The sequence below is a fragment of the Polistes dominula genome, unplaced genomic scaffold (assembly GCF_049000335.1).
Source record: "Polistes dominula isolate Pdom_NZ unplaced genomic scaffold, Pdom_raw_medaka contig_20, whole genome shotgun sequence".
In the NCBI taxonomy this organism is placed as follows: Eukaryota; Metazoa; Arthropoda; class Insecta; order Hymenoptera; family Vespidae; genus Polistes; species Polistes dominula.
This window is the reverse complement of record NW_028301147.1, coordinates 3,515,129-3,531,360: the sequence shown is the minus strand read 5'-3', so window position 1 is coordinate 3,531,360 and position 16,232 is coordinate 3,515,129. Positions and strand designations below refer to the sequence as shown.

Genomic DNA, 16,232 nt, shown 5'->3' with positions numbered 1-16,232 from the left:
GTGTGATTTTTAAATTACAAGAAAAATATATATGGTTTCAGAATTTTATATTGCATAATAAAAATGATTTTATATTTGTCATAATAAAATAGACAAAAGATATGGAAAATAATTTAAAAAAAGGTCTTATTAGTCGTAAGTAGAACAAGAAATCAGTTATCAATCTTTATTGATAACATCGTGTGATAGATGAATGTTTAGAAGAAAACAGATGTCTGTTGCGATGATAAGAATTAAAGCTAATTTAATATAGTATCTATATTTTTGTATCTTAGTGTGCATAAAATTAAAAATTGATTAGATATAAGATTCAATTTCTTTTCCTTTTTTTTTTTTTTATAATAGATATGTCAAGTGAAAAGATATATAAGTTTTTTTTTATTTTTATTCCATACATAATTTTTTAATACGAGGGTGGATTTAAAAAGGGTTGAAACATCGATGAAAGAAAAACTTTTATTTTAAAAATAAAACCACACAAGTTTATGACACAAAAAAAAAAGAAAAGCTGTTTTTAAAATATATAAGGATGCAAGATAAATGTAAAAGATTTTTTATACCTCAAATCTCTAAAAAAAAAAAAAAAAAAAAACATGAAATTAAAAATAAAAGAAAATTTCTCAAAGAATAAATATACCATATATAAAATATATTATGAAAAAAGTTCGATAAAACTGTCAAAACGTAATCGATAATTTTTTTAACTCGATTGAACTTTTCCACCCCCTCATTGAACGTTGTACTTTCTTTGTTGATCGTTCATGATCAAAGTAAAAAAACTGTATCAACCCTTTAGCCTACAACAACGATGACATCGACAACGATGACGACGACGACGATGACGACGAGAAGAATAATGAGATAATTATGTAAAAGGGTGTCGTGTCCGTAAATAAGTCGATTTATTGTTAGAAGTTTAGTTTAACAGAACACGAGTAATCCTTTAACGATAATACGCGAGCACCATAAGAAGATATAAAGGAAATTCAATTCGTTTGCGCTTACGGAAGCACGTCTAAATGATTTTCACCCTTATGTGTGTGTTATGTAACCTTAAATATCTATCCATGTATATAAATGTGTGTGCGTGTTTGCTTATGTATATAAAAGTATTAGTTTCATAAATGTGTTTCTACGTTGTGGTAGTAAGCAAGATTACAGCGGGGTGAAAAATGTCAGGCGTTGTTCACCATGAATCCTCTCTCTTTTATTTCTTTTCTTTCTTTCTTTTATTTATTTTCTTCCCTCTCTTTCTCTCTCTCTCTCTCTCTCTTTTTTATTTCTTTCTTTTTTCACTCACACGTTTCCCATCGAACGTGTAGCAGCTGCTGCACGAAGTCTCCTCTCTTTTGCTTTCGGGAGATTCGGATATTTGGCGGAAAAAGACGACGAAGTTGCACGAATAGCAAAACGGAGGAGAATCCTCCTCTATCGATTTTAGAAGCTCCTCGTCGACTCCTCTTTCAACCTTTCAAGGTCAAGATAATTCGCTTTCCCTTTCATTTGGAATGTCGGTTAATTCTATTTAAACGTGTCCATTTAAATAGTTTCAATGATACGAGACACACGATATAGAAAAGTACTTGCTAAATGCTGAATAAATTGCATTAATTGTAAGTTAATTGTTATTAATAATTAAATTATTCATTTTCTGGTTTTTTAAACAAATCAATTTCTTTTTTAGAACCTAGTTTCGATGTAGATAATATTGTTAAATTTTTTTTATTCAAAAATGATGAATAATTTCATAAGAAGTTAAATTAAATTTGAAAACGAAAAAGAAATAAGTTAAATTTTGTAAAAAGAAAAAAATCTAATCTTACATTAGATGATTCAATGTATTAGATTTAAATGTTAAAAAAAAAAAAAAATACAATCACTAAAGAAAACAATATAGTTGTGCACAAAACACAAAAGAAAAAATAATCTATGAATCAAAGATACAAAAGTTTAAAGTTTTCACAGAAAGAAGTTAGTAAAAAAGATGTCAACATTTGACAGATTCATACAAAATGACATATTCTACAAGGATGGATATACATAAATCAAAGATAAAGAATTGTAAGAAACAAAAAAAACTAAGAAATTGTTTCGATTGGAATCCGTTAACCTTTAACGGGGTAACTAGTAGTATCTAGCGGCACATAGTTCGAGATCAAACCAGTTCCTCAGTTGCACGTGCACCTTTCTCAGGTAAACTCACACGCACACGTTGTTCACCTCGTGCAAGTTGCACGAGAGAGATCTCTAATGCACGCGAGAGATCTTACAATTGAAGAAAAAGACCCGATTACACATACATAATAATAAATAAATAAATATATATATATATATATACACACATATATATACTTAGAAGAAAAGAAAAATGATTGTCACACAAGAACGTATTGCTTTCTAGTTGAACAGTGACACAAGTTTACTGTATTTCACTTATAGTCAAGTGTGACAGAGACAATCGAGTGATTTACGGAAAACGATTAATCTTCGGTATTACATGTTACCCCATGTTGACACACTCAACAGAAAGACAATCGGACCTAATCTTTCTTCTATACATTTGTTTTTATTTTATATTTCCCCCATGAACAAAATATCCCACTTTCTATACAGCATTATATACGTAGGTTGATCATAAATATACGTGGGCGTATTACACAAATTTTCCGTCTATTTTGGTTTCTTTTTTCTACTATACGAGTTTTCACGGACCATGTTGAAAAATACGAATAAATTTGATCTGACAAAACATTTTTGTCTATGTTAAGTCAGCAATTTTTCATATCACTCACATTTATCATAATTGCTTGGAAAATTCTCATACCACGATTAATAAAAATTAAATCTAATTAATATTTGTAAACATATCTATAATTTATTGTTATTTAAAACTGTCAAAAATCAGACCAACTTCTACTTAAGATTATCCGATGTTATTTAAATGATATGAAAAATTTCTGGGCAACCTAATAGACACATACACACACACACATACATATTTATACACACAGCACGTGTACATAAGAATAGAAATAAGAGATAAGGATAACAGAAAAAAAACGATACAAGTAGCCACCCACGTAAATTCACATACAAACACACAGACACCTATATTTAAGAATAGAAGGTAAATAAATATAAATAAGCATGATCTTTACCTTTTTGATCGCAAACGTCGCAAAGAACCATCATCTCGAAAAGGGTCTCGGAACGCGTGTATCCCAGTCGCGTGGTCACATCTGTACTGACATCTTTTTCGAGCTGGAGGGATTGAGCGCGAGCTATCGTGCGCGGTAATGGACGATAGCAGTCAGAAAGAGAGAGAAAGAGAGAGAGAGAGAGAGAGAGAGAGAAAGAAAGAAAGAGAAAATAGAAGATAAAGACGATTCAACGTTTCACAACTGGATAGATTCGGTCGTCTGGAAAGTGTTGACCGTTTGACAGCTAGGTTTGCACTGAGAGTCGAGTAAAACACATCGGTGGCATATGGGGACGATGGTACCAACGATTGGTTATGTACTGATGTGAGACAGGAGGAGGAAGAGAAAGAAGAGTAGAGGGGTAAAGGAAGAGAGGGGTTACGACGATGCGTTTCATACGTATGTATGTATGATTTCTATATATATATGTGTGTGTGTGTGTGTTTGCAAAGATACGCAGAGTATAGACGAGTACTATAAGTCACCACCATCACCACCATGGTGATGGTGATGGTGATCGTGATAGTGATGGTGGTGAGAATATGGTGGTGGGGGGAAGGGGGCTGGAAAGGAACTCAGATCGATATTAGGGCGTAGACTCAAGGGCAAGGGCCGACACCGCCTATATACGTGTATATATATATGTTTGTATGTATGGTTGTGTATATAGATATAGGGAAGTATCCTACCACTCCAACCCATATCCTACTGAGAAAGGGAATCCGGATATTTCGGATGTGTGCCGAGAGGAAACGCATTTATAGATAAAAATGACTTAAACGTAACGATCGATTGTAACCGGAAACCTTTATCGGTTGGTACCTATTAACACTTAACTGTGCTTTTCCGATAATCTAGTATTTTCTTTTTAGTCGTTTATTTTTCTTTGTCAAAGGTTTTTAAGGATTTGTAGTATCATTAGAGATATAAGGTTTAGATATTTGTACGCAATGCACAAAGATTTGCGTTGTGAATGATAAATATTTTTCTAACATAATATAATTTGTTAAATTTAATATGTATATATATTATGTATTAATATATAATATAAAGTATATATTAATTATATAATATATATTATATTTGCTAAAGTTAATATATATCTATAATTTAGAAGAAAAGTCGAGTTATTTGCGATATTATATGAGCTTACGATTTACAGAACAAAGTTTAATGCAATGTATAAAAATAATGTAATAACTTTCATAATTAATTACAACTACGAAGAAAAAAAGAAAAATCGTATAAAATTCATAAAGCACGATTTATTTAGGTAATTATTGATGCGACACGAGTGCAATTTAACGCTCGAGCAACAAACAAAAATGATAGCGTGTCGTCGAGCTATTAATGAACGTACGTTGCTCATCCTTCGACAGATACATACACGCATATAAACACACATATACAATATATATATATTCTTGTATATAATCCATGTTAGTATACTAAAGTCCTTCTCATTTATCGAATAAACTTTCCCTCAGTTCAGTTCGTGAGAATCCGCATGCGGAGCGATTCGCACTGAGAGACCTTCTGTTCCTAAAGAAAACGTGACATTAAAACCGCGAACCCAACCGATCCACGAACGATCTGTACAACGTTGCGTTCATCTATGAACTTCGAAAGTAACATAAACCAAGATGAGAGAGTAACATTTTCTTTTGATATTTTTCTGACCCACAAATTGAGCCGAGTCACTCGCGAACAATTATTTATCGAGCAAAACGAAACATTGAAAACTTTTTAATCTGATATTTTTATCTGCCATCTAAAAGATACTAGGAATCTTATCTTTAAGATTTTGTATAGAAGATATATGTATATACCCTCTTTTCGTTTTTACTATTTTTTACTATTCAAAAATGTTCTTTTAACTTCTTCACGATGTTGTTCCAAAGGACACTGAAAAACATCCTTTCTGATAGGATTTGTAGTTAAACATTGAACGTCTATCAAGTTATCCTGTTATCTGAACTCGTTGCGTGCAACGAACTAGAGATAGAGTATATTCGTGTGTATTTAGATAATGTCGTAGATAAGGACACTTAAAAGCTAAAAAAAGGACATGAAGGAGAAGGCTCGGTTTAACTTGGCTTGGAACACGGCACTTTCATCGCTAAGGTATCAAAACGAAGATAAAATTAACAGACGTATCCCTCTCGTATCTCTCCATGTCCTTATTCTATTTCTTTCTTTTCCCCTTTTTATTCTTTTTAAGAATATAAACGGATACGGACGTTTATACGACAAGATACAAAATTAATCATAGTTCTCATTTTCCTAAAATGAATTCGTAAAACCGAAAGAGAGAGAGAAAGAGAGAGGGACAGGAATGAAATAGGATAACTTAGACTCGGTTGACTTGTCATTACATGCCTTTTCCTGCGACAAGAGAAAAGGAAAACGGTACTTGGTTGTTTCTCCCGCCAAATCCATATGTAGTGACATATGTTAGTCACACACCACCCTGACCTACACTAGTAAATGAGACCGAGTGAGCGAGTACGGGTATCTAAAAATAGGGGTTGCCACAGGCCAACCAAGGGATTAATGGCCACGCCAGTTGTACCGTCATTTTAAACAACTCCGTTAACTTTGCTAATCCAATCAAACATCGAGTAAAATTCATTCTACTTAGATAAGTTTAGAAACATATGATGTATCTTAGAATATGTGTTTAAATGTCTAACAAAATCATCAAAGATCACAACAACTATTAACTATTTCAAATGTTCAAAATGTGTTTGTTTAACAAAGATTACTTACCTTTTCGTTGATCCTCGCTATCCGAATGTAATTCCACGTCATGTAATCTCATCGATTGTATAAATCCCCTCCAATGACTTCTCGATCTTCCCCTCTCCCCTAAATCCATTTTCAAATCTTCCAGCTGTTGATCGGATTCCTTTAAAAGTCCATCCAATATATCCGGTCTATCCAATAATCCTTGTACAAATTTCGAATTGTTTTGACAATTGTTTTCCAATTCTTTGGATAAATTCAACGAATGTTTCGAAATATCATCGAGATCCTCTTCCAAAGGATTAACTTGAGTATCATCGTTAACTCGATTCCTCGAGTCTCTTCTTTTACGAATTGGTGGTCGTGGTTGCGGTTCGTTCAAACTCGTTTCGATTTTCTCAGTCGTCGTCGTCGTCGTCGTCGTCGTCGTGATAGTTGTTGCTGCAGTAGGCTTGGTCTTGGTCTTGGATTGCCTCGAGTCAAGATTTTTCACTTGAATGGTTGTACTCTTACAGGGAGCTTTACCATTAACTTCCTTCGTCTGTAGTTGTTTGTTAGATGACGCGTTCTTGGTATTACCATAACGATCCTTCAACGCGTCTCGGTTATTTCGAGACGCCTCCAAGAGCTTTTGGGCAAGCAAACGTGTCCTGTTGATCTCCCCAGCTAACTTTTTATCATCCTTCTCGTGCTCGACCCTCGACTTCCTCTCTTGAGAAATCCTAACTGTCGGTTTGCTATTATTATCAGGAATCTGGAACATCTGTTGTATTTTCATAATATCCGATCGAATTTTAGTCGAATTTCCTGTTGAATTTTTTTTTCAAATTTGTCGTCGTCGTCGTCGTCGTCGAATTTTTAGTCTCAGTTTTATCCAATTTATTCGTTGTTTTCGCGTTCCTTTGAGACGGCGGTGTATTACGAAGTCGTTCCAGGTCTTTCAGATCAGCCAACATTGAACTTTGAACTCTGGAAACTCTACCGTTAGATTCTTCCAATCCAATCGCTATAGTTCGTGGACGACCTCGAACATCTGATCTACCGATTTGACTCATCGGCATCAGTGAGGGATCAACGAACACGCTTTCTCGTATTTGACTAATATTACGAAGCTTAGGTGCACCAATTTTTAATCCAGTTGTTCTCATAATCACTTTCTCCATTGATTCGATGTCTCTTTCACGACCCAATCGTCTCTCATCGATATGTTTAGCATGGTTTGAATCGATAGGACCAATGTAAGATCCCTGACAAACATTTTTAATTGGTGTTGAAGTTCTAAAAGTGTTGTAAACTGGTCCGTTGGGTCTACTCGTTCTAAGTGGCGACATTCTGACCAATTTCGGTGCATCTCTTGGATCATCTGTTTGCAAGCTACCTCTATAGACCATTTTCTTCTTATTGAAGCTTCAATCGAAGTTGTTGTTGTTGTTGGTGGTTCAACGAAGTTGAAGATTGGCCATACTTGCATAACGTCCAGGTTGTACCTGTAAAAAAGAAAATAATATTAGTAAGAAGCCCACAATTGGAACCCTCCCTTACTTTGAAGGGCTCCGAACAAACACTGTTTTGGGAAATACCCAATTAACTTAAGTTTAAGTTAATTGTGGCAATTCATTCGCTTTTTTGCAAAATCCATTTGTTTTATTTTTGAACTCGAACGGAAACCCGAGTTGTAGCCCATAAAGACCATGCATTAATTCACCCTTACTCTAATCCAAAAATATCTTTTAGTTTTGTTATTATTATCTACATAAAAAAATTCTTGCCTTTTTTAGGTTCGTTCCTATCGAATAAAACGTCACGAATTTTTTTGCAGCCTACCTAAAATTAAACCTTCGAATAAACAATTAACACAGGTTAACCGAAATATAATTAAAAAAATTTATACCACCCATTATTCACAACTGATAGCGATAAACATGGGAAGATCGTAATTTCAATCTTAAAATGTTATAAAAAGAAGTAGAAAAGATATGAAAATTGGAAAACGTGATATGGAAAGTAGTCTCGATGATGAACATGTTTAAAACGTTTGTCTTTTAAAAGCGGTCATATACCTCTTTATTATCACTTAAGAAGCCGTTCGTCGAATAAAAGACGTGGGTTAGACTTTGACTTTTATTCGCATGACCGTTAATCGGCGTGAATTAAGCTCGAACCACGTCAACGTCCGTACATTTCTACATACATACATACATATATATATGAATAAGCAAATATATACACACATGTACTCACATGAACCATACATTTGTACATTAATATACACATATGCATTTAGATACGCATATACGCAAATTAATATACATATGAATACATATACATATTAATACATAAATATACATTAATATGTATGTATATAGTTGTGAAGGTTTTATGGAAGGTAGGTGTCAGTATGTAGGCAGCGACCTGGCCATCTTACGACACGTAAAATATCGAATATGCATATATGTATATATACTTATATACAAATGTATATATATATATATATATGTGTAGGTGTGCGTATTATACTAGTGTAAAATGTTAAACGTTCTCGTCTCGAAACTCTCGTCAAATAGTCGTGTCAAGTACGTACCACCCGTATTCTAATTACTCTAATTCCTGCAAGAGTATTGCACGTTCTAATTATATGTTCAGAGACTGACTAAGATAGATAGAAAAACGAAGAGAGAGAGAGAAAAGTATTGGAATGATCTAAGTTGCCATAAATGGACACTGAGGTCGATCGTCCGTAACGATTGTTGTAAGAGAACGCATGATAGATAGATAAATCGATCTGATGATTATTGATTTATGTTGATAAAGAATCCGTTATGCCAAGACTTATACTTATTATACTTATACTTATGGTAGGTACATCCTTTTATATATTACATTAAGTGTATTTGAATTATGGTTTGTGTTGGTGAGATAATTAGATTATATCGACAAGTGTCTGTGTTTTATATATCAAATAACGGACGTATGTGATGCAGTTAATTTTATGTATTATAGTTTGAGAACACGTATATGAAGTGCAACAAGCATCATTATAAGAATTAATAGATCATTTTTTATGATCTTGTTTAAAAAAATTGTGTACACGTTTAAAGTGCACTATTAACGTTTATAAAATGATTGGAACATTTTGGATGATTTTTTAATTTTTTTAAATTGATTTGATTCGATATTTAATTTATTGTCGAAGAAAAAAAAACTATAACAAATTTGAGTTTTGTATTTTTCATACATTTCTTAATTGTTCATACGAATGATATTTTAAATGATGATCAGATTTTGTTGTTTTTATTTTTTTTTTGTCACGACTTTATTGAACGATTTATCGCATGAACAATTTATTTGCATGCGAAATGTTACTTTATATTTCTTCGGGCAATACAATAAGGAGATATATTTCCTGTTGGCCTCGCTCAAGCAACGATTGTGCCGAAGTAAACTGTGAGAAAGGATAAGGCCATACATACTAAAGTAAAACAACGAAGATATTGAATAACGTGAAAAAGAAAATTGTTGTATGTGTATTAGGTCAAAGTTCTGTCAGTTTTTTATTCTATAACTTTCATCTAGATATAATATGATGAGAATATTTTAATAAGTTATATATTAATTTATATAAAAAAAATAACATTTTCTTTTCTGTCCCCATAAGATAAATCATTCGTTTAAAGTAATCTTCTTTTTTCTTTCTTTACAATATATGATACTATGAATTAAATTATTTAGTAAATATATATATAATTTTTTATTAAAAAATATTTTATATATCTACTATATACATATAAATGACTTGACTGATTACAAATCTCAGATTGTACTTCCTAAATCTCACTCTTATGGTTAGATGTAATAATTATTATTTATTATTTATTATCCATTTATGTATAGTGTACTGTAAGTAAGTTTATGGTATACGTATTCTACAAAATACGACTAAACACCAATCCTAATCTCAAAATGTTTTTTTTTCCTATTTTGTGTGTACCAACTAGAATATACATTTTGATTTCAATCAAATTCATGTTTCATGTTATAATATTGAATTTTACAATTAAAATAACAAAACCTTAAGTGTTAATCTATCTAATGTATAAAGAATAGTTAGATACTGATTTATCGATCATAATTAATAAGCTTAGTAATAATAATAATAATGAAAGCAGGCTAACTCGTGATGCGAAATAACTTAACAATTACGTACCTCTAATGTTACGGACGATGCGTTTCGATAGGAGGCGTAGTGTAACGCACGCGATTTGAAAAATAACAGCGTTGCACTCGATTGTCTACGATATATGTATCCCGACCTCGATGTGTACGTTCAGTTTGTTATCCTTTTTTTATCCTCTTTGAAAGATCTAGAGAGATCTCTAGATCTCTCGATCTAAATCTTGTTTTCTCGTTTTATCTATAGTTTTCTCACTCCGACGTTTGTTCTGTTCTTCGTTTCGCTCGAGGAATCCTAATAACGGAAATCGCTATGCCCCGACAACGATTCTCTCGTTAATTCTGCAACAAAAACAAAGTTCATGAATTTTCCATTAGCGGAATTATTACGACCGATATTCCATCTTGGTAAAATTACCATTAAAATACTTCAGTTTTTTTTAGTGTTTTTTTTTTTTTATTTTTATTCATATACGGCAATTGAATTTTCCTTAACGTGATTTTCACTTAAATTCGTTAAATTATCCGTTTTCTCATAATCTTAATTGTAGATAAATTAAATCTACCTTTCGAATTATATTCCAGGTCGTTGATCTATTTTTTAATTACAATATGATGTATAACAATTCCTACAAGGAGAGAAACATTGAAATTTAAACATCTATTTTGTGTTCATTCCGATCAATCATATTTTTTCTTTCAAATAATTGGATTACAATTATTTCGTTTTTTATTTCCTAATCAAATTGTCTCAATTTTATATATGAGACTTGGTAAATATTAATATTTTAATAATAATGATATTATAAATAATTAATTTTATATATTCCAATACACATAAAAAGTACTTTACATTTAATTAAAAAACAAAAAACAGGAACATAAATGATCGTTGTAAAAATTGCAATTGAAAGTCGATATTACTGATTGTAAAATGAATTAATAAAAAGAATAATAAATAGAAAAGTAAGAACGAAGTTGAAACAGAATGCATTTGTCGTACTTGATTAACGCCGATTCTGGTTATGCAAATCTTTTCCCCTCCCCCGCCTACCCTTCCCCTACTCCTTCTCTTTCTCAAATGACTTTTAATACGTGTTTTGTATTTTTCTTTATACGACAACGTAGAAAAGCGCATCCTCTATTTTTATTTTTATTTTTTTTATCTTTCGTTAACGCGCGATCAAGCGGATCATTTAGGTCTCGAGATTATGGTTCCGACCAATAAGAGAATAATGCAAAATGACGATAAATTCATGGTGGTCTCTTTCGTTGTGCGGTGTCTCGTATGTCTTTCTTCTTCTTCTTGTTTTTTTTTCTTTTTTAATTTATGTGTTCGGATATAATAGATCTTGTTTCATAAATAGAAAGATTTCAAATTACTCGATCTGAAATGCATTTGATAATATATTCTTTGCCGATTATATTACGAAGGATATAGTAATCAACATTTTAAAACGATTAATAAAACTCGAGCGATCGGGTGTAAAAAGGAAAAAAGAAAAAAGAAAAAAAGAAAAAAAAAGAAGTGTCCTTGGATAATGTGTTTTTCCTCTTTTTTTTTTTATTTATTTTATATGCTACGATATCGTAGTTACATTTAAAATGGAATTTGATATTTTTCGTTCGCGAATCATCAAGAAGGAAAAGTTACGAAACGTGTGAACAATCAAATAAATGTTTTTTTTTTATTTTATAATCTAATAGAGATAAAAAATTAAATCGTCATTTGTTTTATGATATATTTAAAAAGAAGAATAAAAAAAATATACCGATGTACATAACTTATGTAAATTATGAGCACTAATTTATGCATTTAGGGTTAAGAAACTTGTATTTCTTAGAAAATGAATGAAAAAATGGTTACTCTCCACAGAAGGAGATGCAACCAAGTTGTCAGTGATGATTCAAGTTGCACAATTCATGTATACGAGTGTATTCGTGCGTGGGTAATTATTACACTACTAACCAAGATAAAATCGATAAATTTTCACTACTTTACTAAATCTAAGATAAAAAAACTTTAACGTAAACAAAAAAATAAAAGTATTTATTCAATAGACTCAGCATTTAAAAAGAAATAAGACAAAATGCACATAAATATCAGATCTATGATAAAGATGTTAATATTAGACTTGTCTATCGTATTTCATTGCTCGTAACGAAGAACAACAAAAAAAAAAAAGGAAAACCTCTTACGAGATACGTTCATCACATTTCTCGTGTGTGGACAAGATAAAAGATAGGATACGACATCTTGCAACTCTCGTAAGATATCTCACATCATCAAGTTGAAGATATCAACGACAGAGCTATCACTTTAATTTCTTAACGCTCAAATAAACACCAACTCACCTAATCGTAGTATCTCCTACGTATAAAATAACTTGACCAACAAAAAACCTTGTCCAAGAAGAAAGAAACCAAAAGGGGGAAAAAAAAACAAGAAAAAGGAAAAATGAAAATCCCTAAAATGTCACGTTGCACCTTTTTATTTGTTCTTACCTCAATCAAATCAAATACGTCAAAGTACCAAATCCTGACCGAACAAAAAGAAAAATAATCAAAAGTCACTGATGTTGCACTTATTTTGTTTGATCGTTTTATCAGTCCTTTTTCTTTCAAAACTTATAAACACTTTTAAACCAAAATTTAAACAAACGTACGTTCTATTTGAAAATTAGTAATTAATAATAAAAAAAAAACGTTTAATAAATGTTTAATAAAATGAATAATATAAAAGATATAGAAAAGAAAAAAGAAAAATTGATATAAACACAATTTTTGAAACCGAGTTTTTGTTCTGTCACTCTCGTGCGAGTGTTCACGACGCGTCGTGTCGTGAGGAGGACTGAATGGGTCTGCCAGACTCGAAACATAATCGCGTTTACGTGGACGCTGTTGTGGTAGATAGGCATATACACCTCTCTTCGTTTCCTTTCCTTTCCTTTCCTTTCCTTTCCTTTCCTTTGAACAAGAAGTCGGTATAAGACGAGTGGGGTAAGGAAAGAAAGATAGAACCTTCTTAAAAACCCTCTCCTCTCTTTTAACCCTCTCTTCTCTTCCCCACTGCACCTCCCCGATACCACGTGCCATAAGCACGAGCCTAGGGGGAATCAGAAGCACCCACGCGACACCCGGTATATGTTGGACGTGGGTTGTAGAAGCCTTTGCATGGCATTGAGATAGACGAGCACCGATTCTTTCTTCTATTCTAAACGCATATCTCGTTTAGTTATTATTATTATGATGATGATTATTATTATAATAACTAAAAATTCGTCTTCGTTTTCTTTTTCTTCATTTCGAATATGTGGGCTTTACCCCTATTTGGATTTATTTTGATTAAGAGGATTTTTTTGTACAATAATTTAATTTCTTTTTTCTTTTTTAATATTAATGCAAGCAGTTGCAGTAATGCAATTTCTGTATGGGTGGATTATAATTTTCTTTTTATATATTGAGGATTGAAATTTGAATTAAATTATTTATTACTTGAATGAATGTTTAGAAGTAGGATCTGTGTTGTTTATTACAAACTTGTTACAGAGTTAATAATTAAATTTAATTTATACCACTTTTTGGATACAATCATTCATTTATTATTATAAGAAAATAGAAATATTTTATTGTTACTTTTTTTTAGATAATTTAAAGATAATCTTTGAACAAGTTAATTATTTTAAAAAATACTTACTTTTACTTATTTTTTTTTTTTTTTTAAACTAACTCCCGATTTCCTAATCAGTAAACTTCTATTCTTCTTCAATTCTTTGTGGGATCTAACACTTAACAAGAATACTACGTATTTTGAGACTCGAGAAGGAGATAAATATTTGGAGAAAGAGTGAATTCAAAGGAAGATGAAGAAGAAGAAGAAGATGAAGAAGAAAAAAGAGGGTATAATAGAAACGGAGAAGGGACGAGAATACGCCCACGGTCATCGTCAAATCTCAACGAACACGTACACTTACAGATAAGATGAAGAGACTTATCCTAACGCAGAATGGACATTACCTCGACCAGAACCTTTTTTCTTTTTCCATTACGAAATAACTTTTCTTCAAACAATCAAAAACTTGCATTATTGTACAAGATACACCTATATTTGGTTGGCCAATAACATTCAAACATTTAAAGTATTTTTTTAATCATTTTTATATATAACAATTGATCGTTCGATCAATTATTCACCAATATTAGGAATTTGTTTATAAGAATATTATAATCTCATGGTGTGTTACGTTTGTAAATATAAATTATTGCAAAATTCGAGCCTACTGGCCTATTGGTTTGAAATGTGAACCTATTGGTCAACATTTGTTTCTTCTAATTATCCTTATTTTTCGTAATCCTCATCATCGTCAAAAATTTAATGTTCAATTGTTAAAAAACTTAATGAACCGTATACTCATAATTTTTGTTTCTTCATATACAATTTCTTTGTATGTTATTATCACCTCTCATTGTTTCTTAACATGGTAAGATAATTGGAACGTTTATGGGCAAAATTTATTCTAATTACTAACACACCAATCCTATACAATAGTACTTCGAATGTGTATAAATAGAACATGTATATTCTATGTGAGTTAACGTTTAAAAATATAAATTATTCTAAGAAGATTATGAGGAAGTTAATAATAAAATAATAACAACAAAATAGACGATTAAGAAAAAAAAAGAAAGGAAGAAACTATAATTTCTAATAATAATAATAATAATAAAAAAAAAAAAAATCGAAGAAATAATAAACGTTGGTCTTTTGCACGAGATCATTAAACAGCGGCAGCTCGTTTATTTGATGATGCCATATTACACTACAGTTTGAAAGTGAAAATCACTAATACACATGTAGACAAATATATACATGTTTACTCCCACGTCTAACTTCTACACATAGTTAGAGTTCTTTGAAAGTTCGAACGTGATATGTTTGAAACGTGGAAAAAGTCGAGAGAGAGAATGTTCGAAGATGATGTTCAAACGTTTAGTATACTTACAAGTATTTTACTTATCTAAAATAAATTTTTTTATTTCTTATCTTATTTAATCATTTTCAAAAGAATCTCTATAAATTACCTAATACCAAATTACCGTTTTTACAAATATTTATAATAATATTACAATAATATACATGATAACAGCTTATCGCAGTATTATAAAATATTATATATATATATATACATATAAATTAATTCCGACCACTACGACACCCATGTCCAAATTGAATACGTCCAAAAAAGGTTAATATTAATTCAGATAATAAATAAAATGAAATTATTCATATATTTATACTAATAAAATCAAAAGTATTATATTTATTTGAAAAAGATATTGGAAAAATATTTTGTTTTCTTAAGAATGTGTATGGCATTCAATTAGTCAGCTTATTGTTATCATATTTTTTCTATTTCCTTTTTTTTATCTTCTTCGTCATTAGCATGACTGGTAAGTTATATCTATAGATATACATACATATATATAAATTATCGTTTCCTGGTTCGCAATTATTCTTAAGACAAGAAGGTATATATCGAATCGTTTTTTTTCTCTCTCTCTCATTCACTCTCTATTTATGTCTCTTACTTGGTAACATGCTTGCACCAAAGATAATGGCATTCTGGGCTCGCCCAGAGATGACACAACGTGCCAGCAATGGCTCTCTTAAAACCACGTGCATTGAAAACTGTATACTCTTATGTTAGATGTAGTCTTTCGACCGAGGAAAATGATTATTATTTTTCATGTGTTCATTATAGATATACAGTTAATCGTGTTTATCTATATGGTAAACATGTTTCATAAGAGAAATATCTGTTTTAATTAATTAAATTGAAAAAACAAAAAAAAAGATGTACAATTTTGAGGGTAGATCAATCAATTCGATGAAGATCCATGCAAAAAATGTACCTTTGTGCCAAAATTTACTTTTCAGATAGACATGTACAATCTTTATCGAATGTTGTTTATATTCTTTTTTGCAAAAATTAATTATAAAAATTTATTCTAAAATTGTTAATACTTTATGACTAAAAATAACCATTTTTACAATTATCAACGTAAAACCTTTATTAAAATAATCACAAATTAAATCAAATATCAAATTCATAGATG

At 31.1% G+C, this 16,232-nt stretch overlaps 1 protein-coding gene across 1 annotated transcript in view; it reads right to left on the bottom strand.

The window, feature by feature from the left end:
* The window catches only part of LOC107074197 (uncharacterized), a 33,094-nt gene extending 20,128 nt beyond the window's left edge, over positions 1 to 12,966 (bottom strand). Inside the window, 4 exon segments of the mRNA XM_015335420.2 lie at positions 5,970 to 6,768; positions 6,770 to 7,432; positions 10,150 to 10,457; positions 12,621 to 12,966. Of these exon segments, the coding sequence (XP_015190906.2) occupies positions 5,970 to 6,768; positions 6,770 to 7,336 (1,366 nt within the window). The 5' untranslated portion in view covers positions 7,337 to 7,432; positions 10,150 to 10,457; positions 12,621 to 12,966.
* Between the last annotated feature and the right edge of the window lie 3,266 nt (positions 12,967 to 16,232).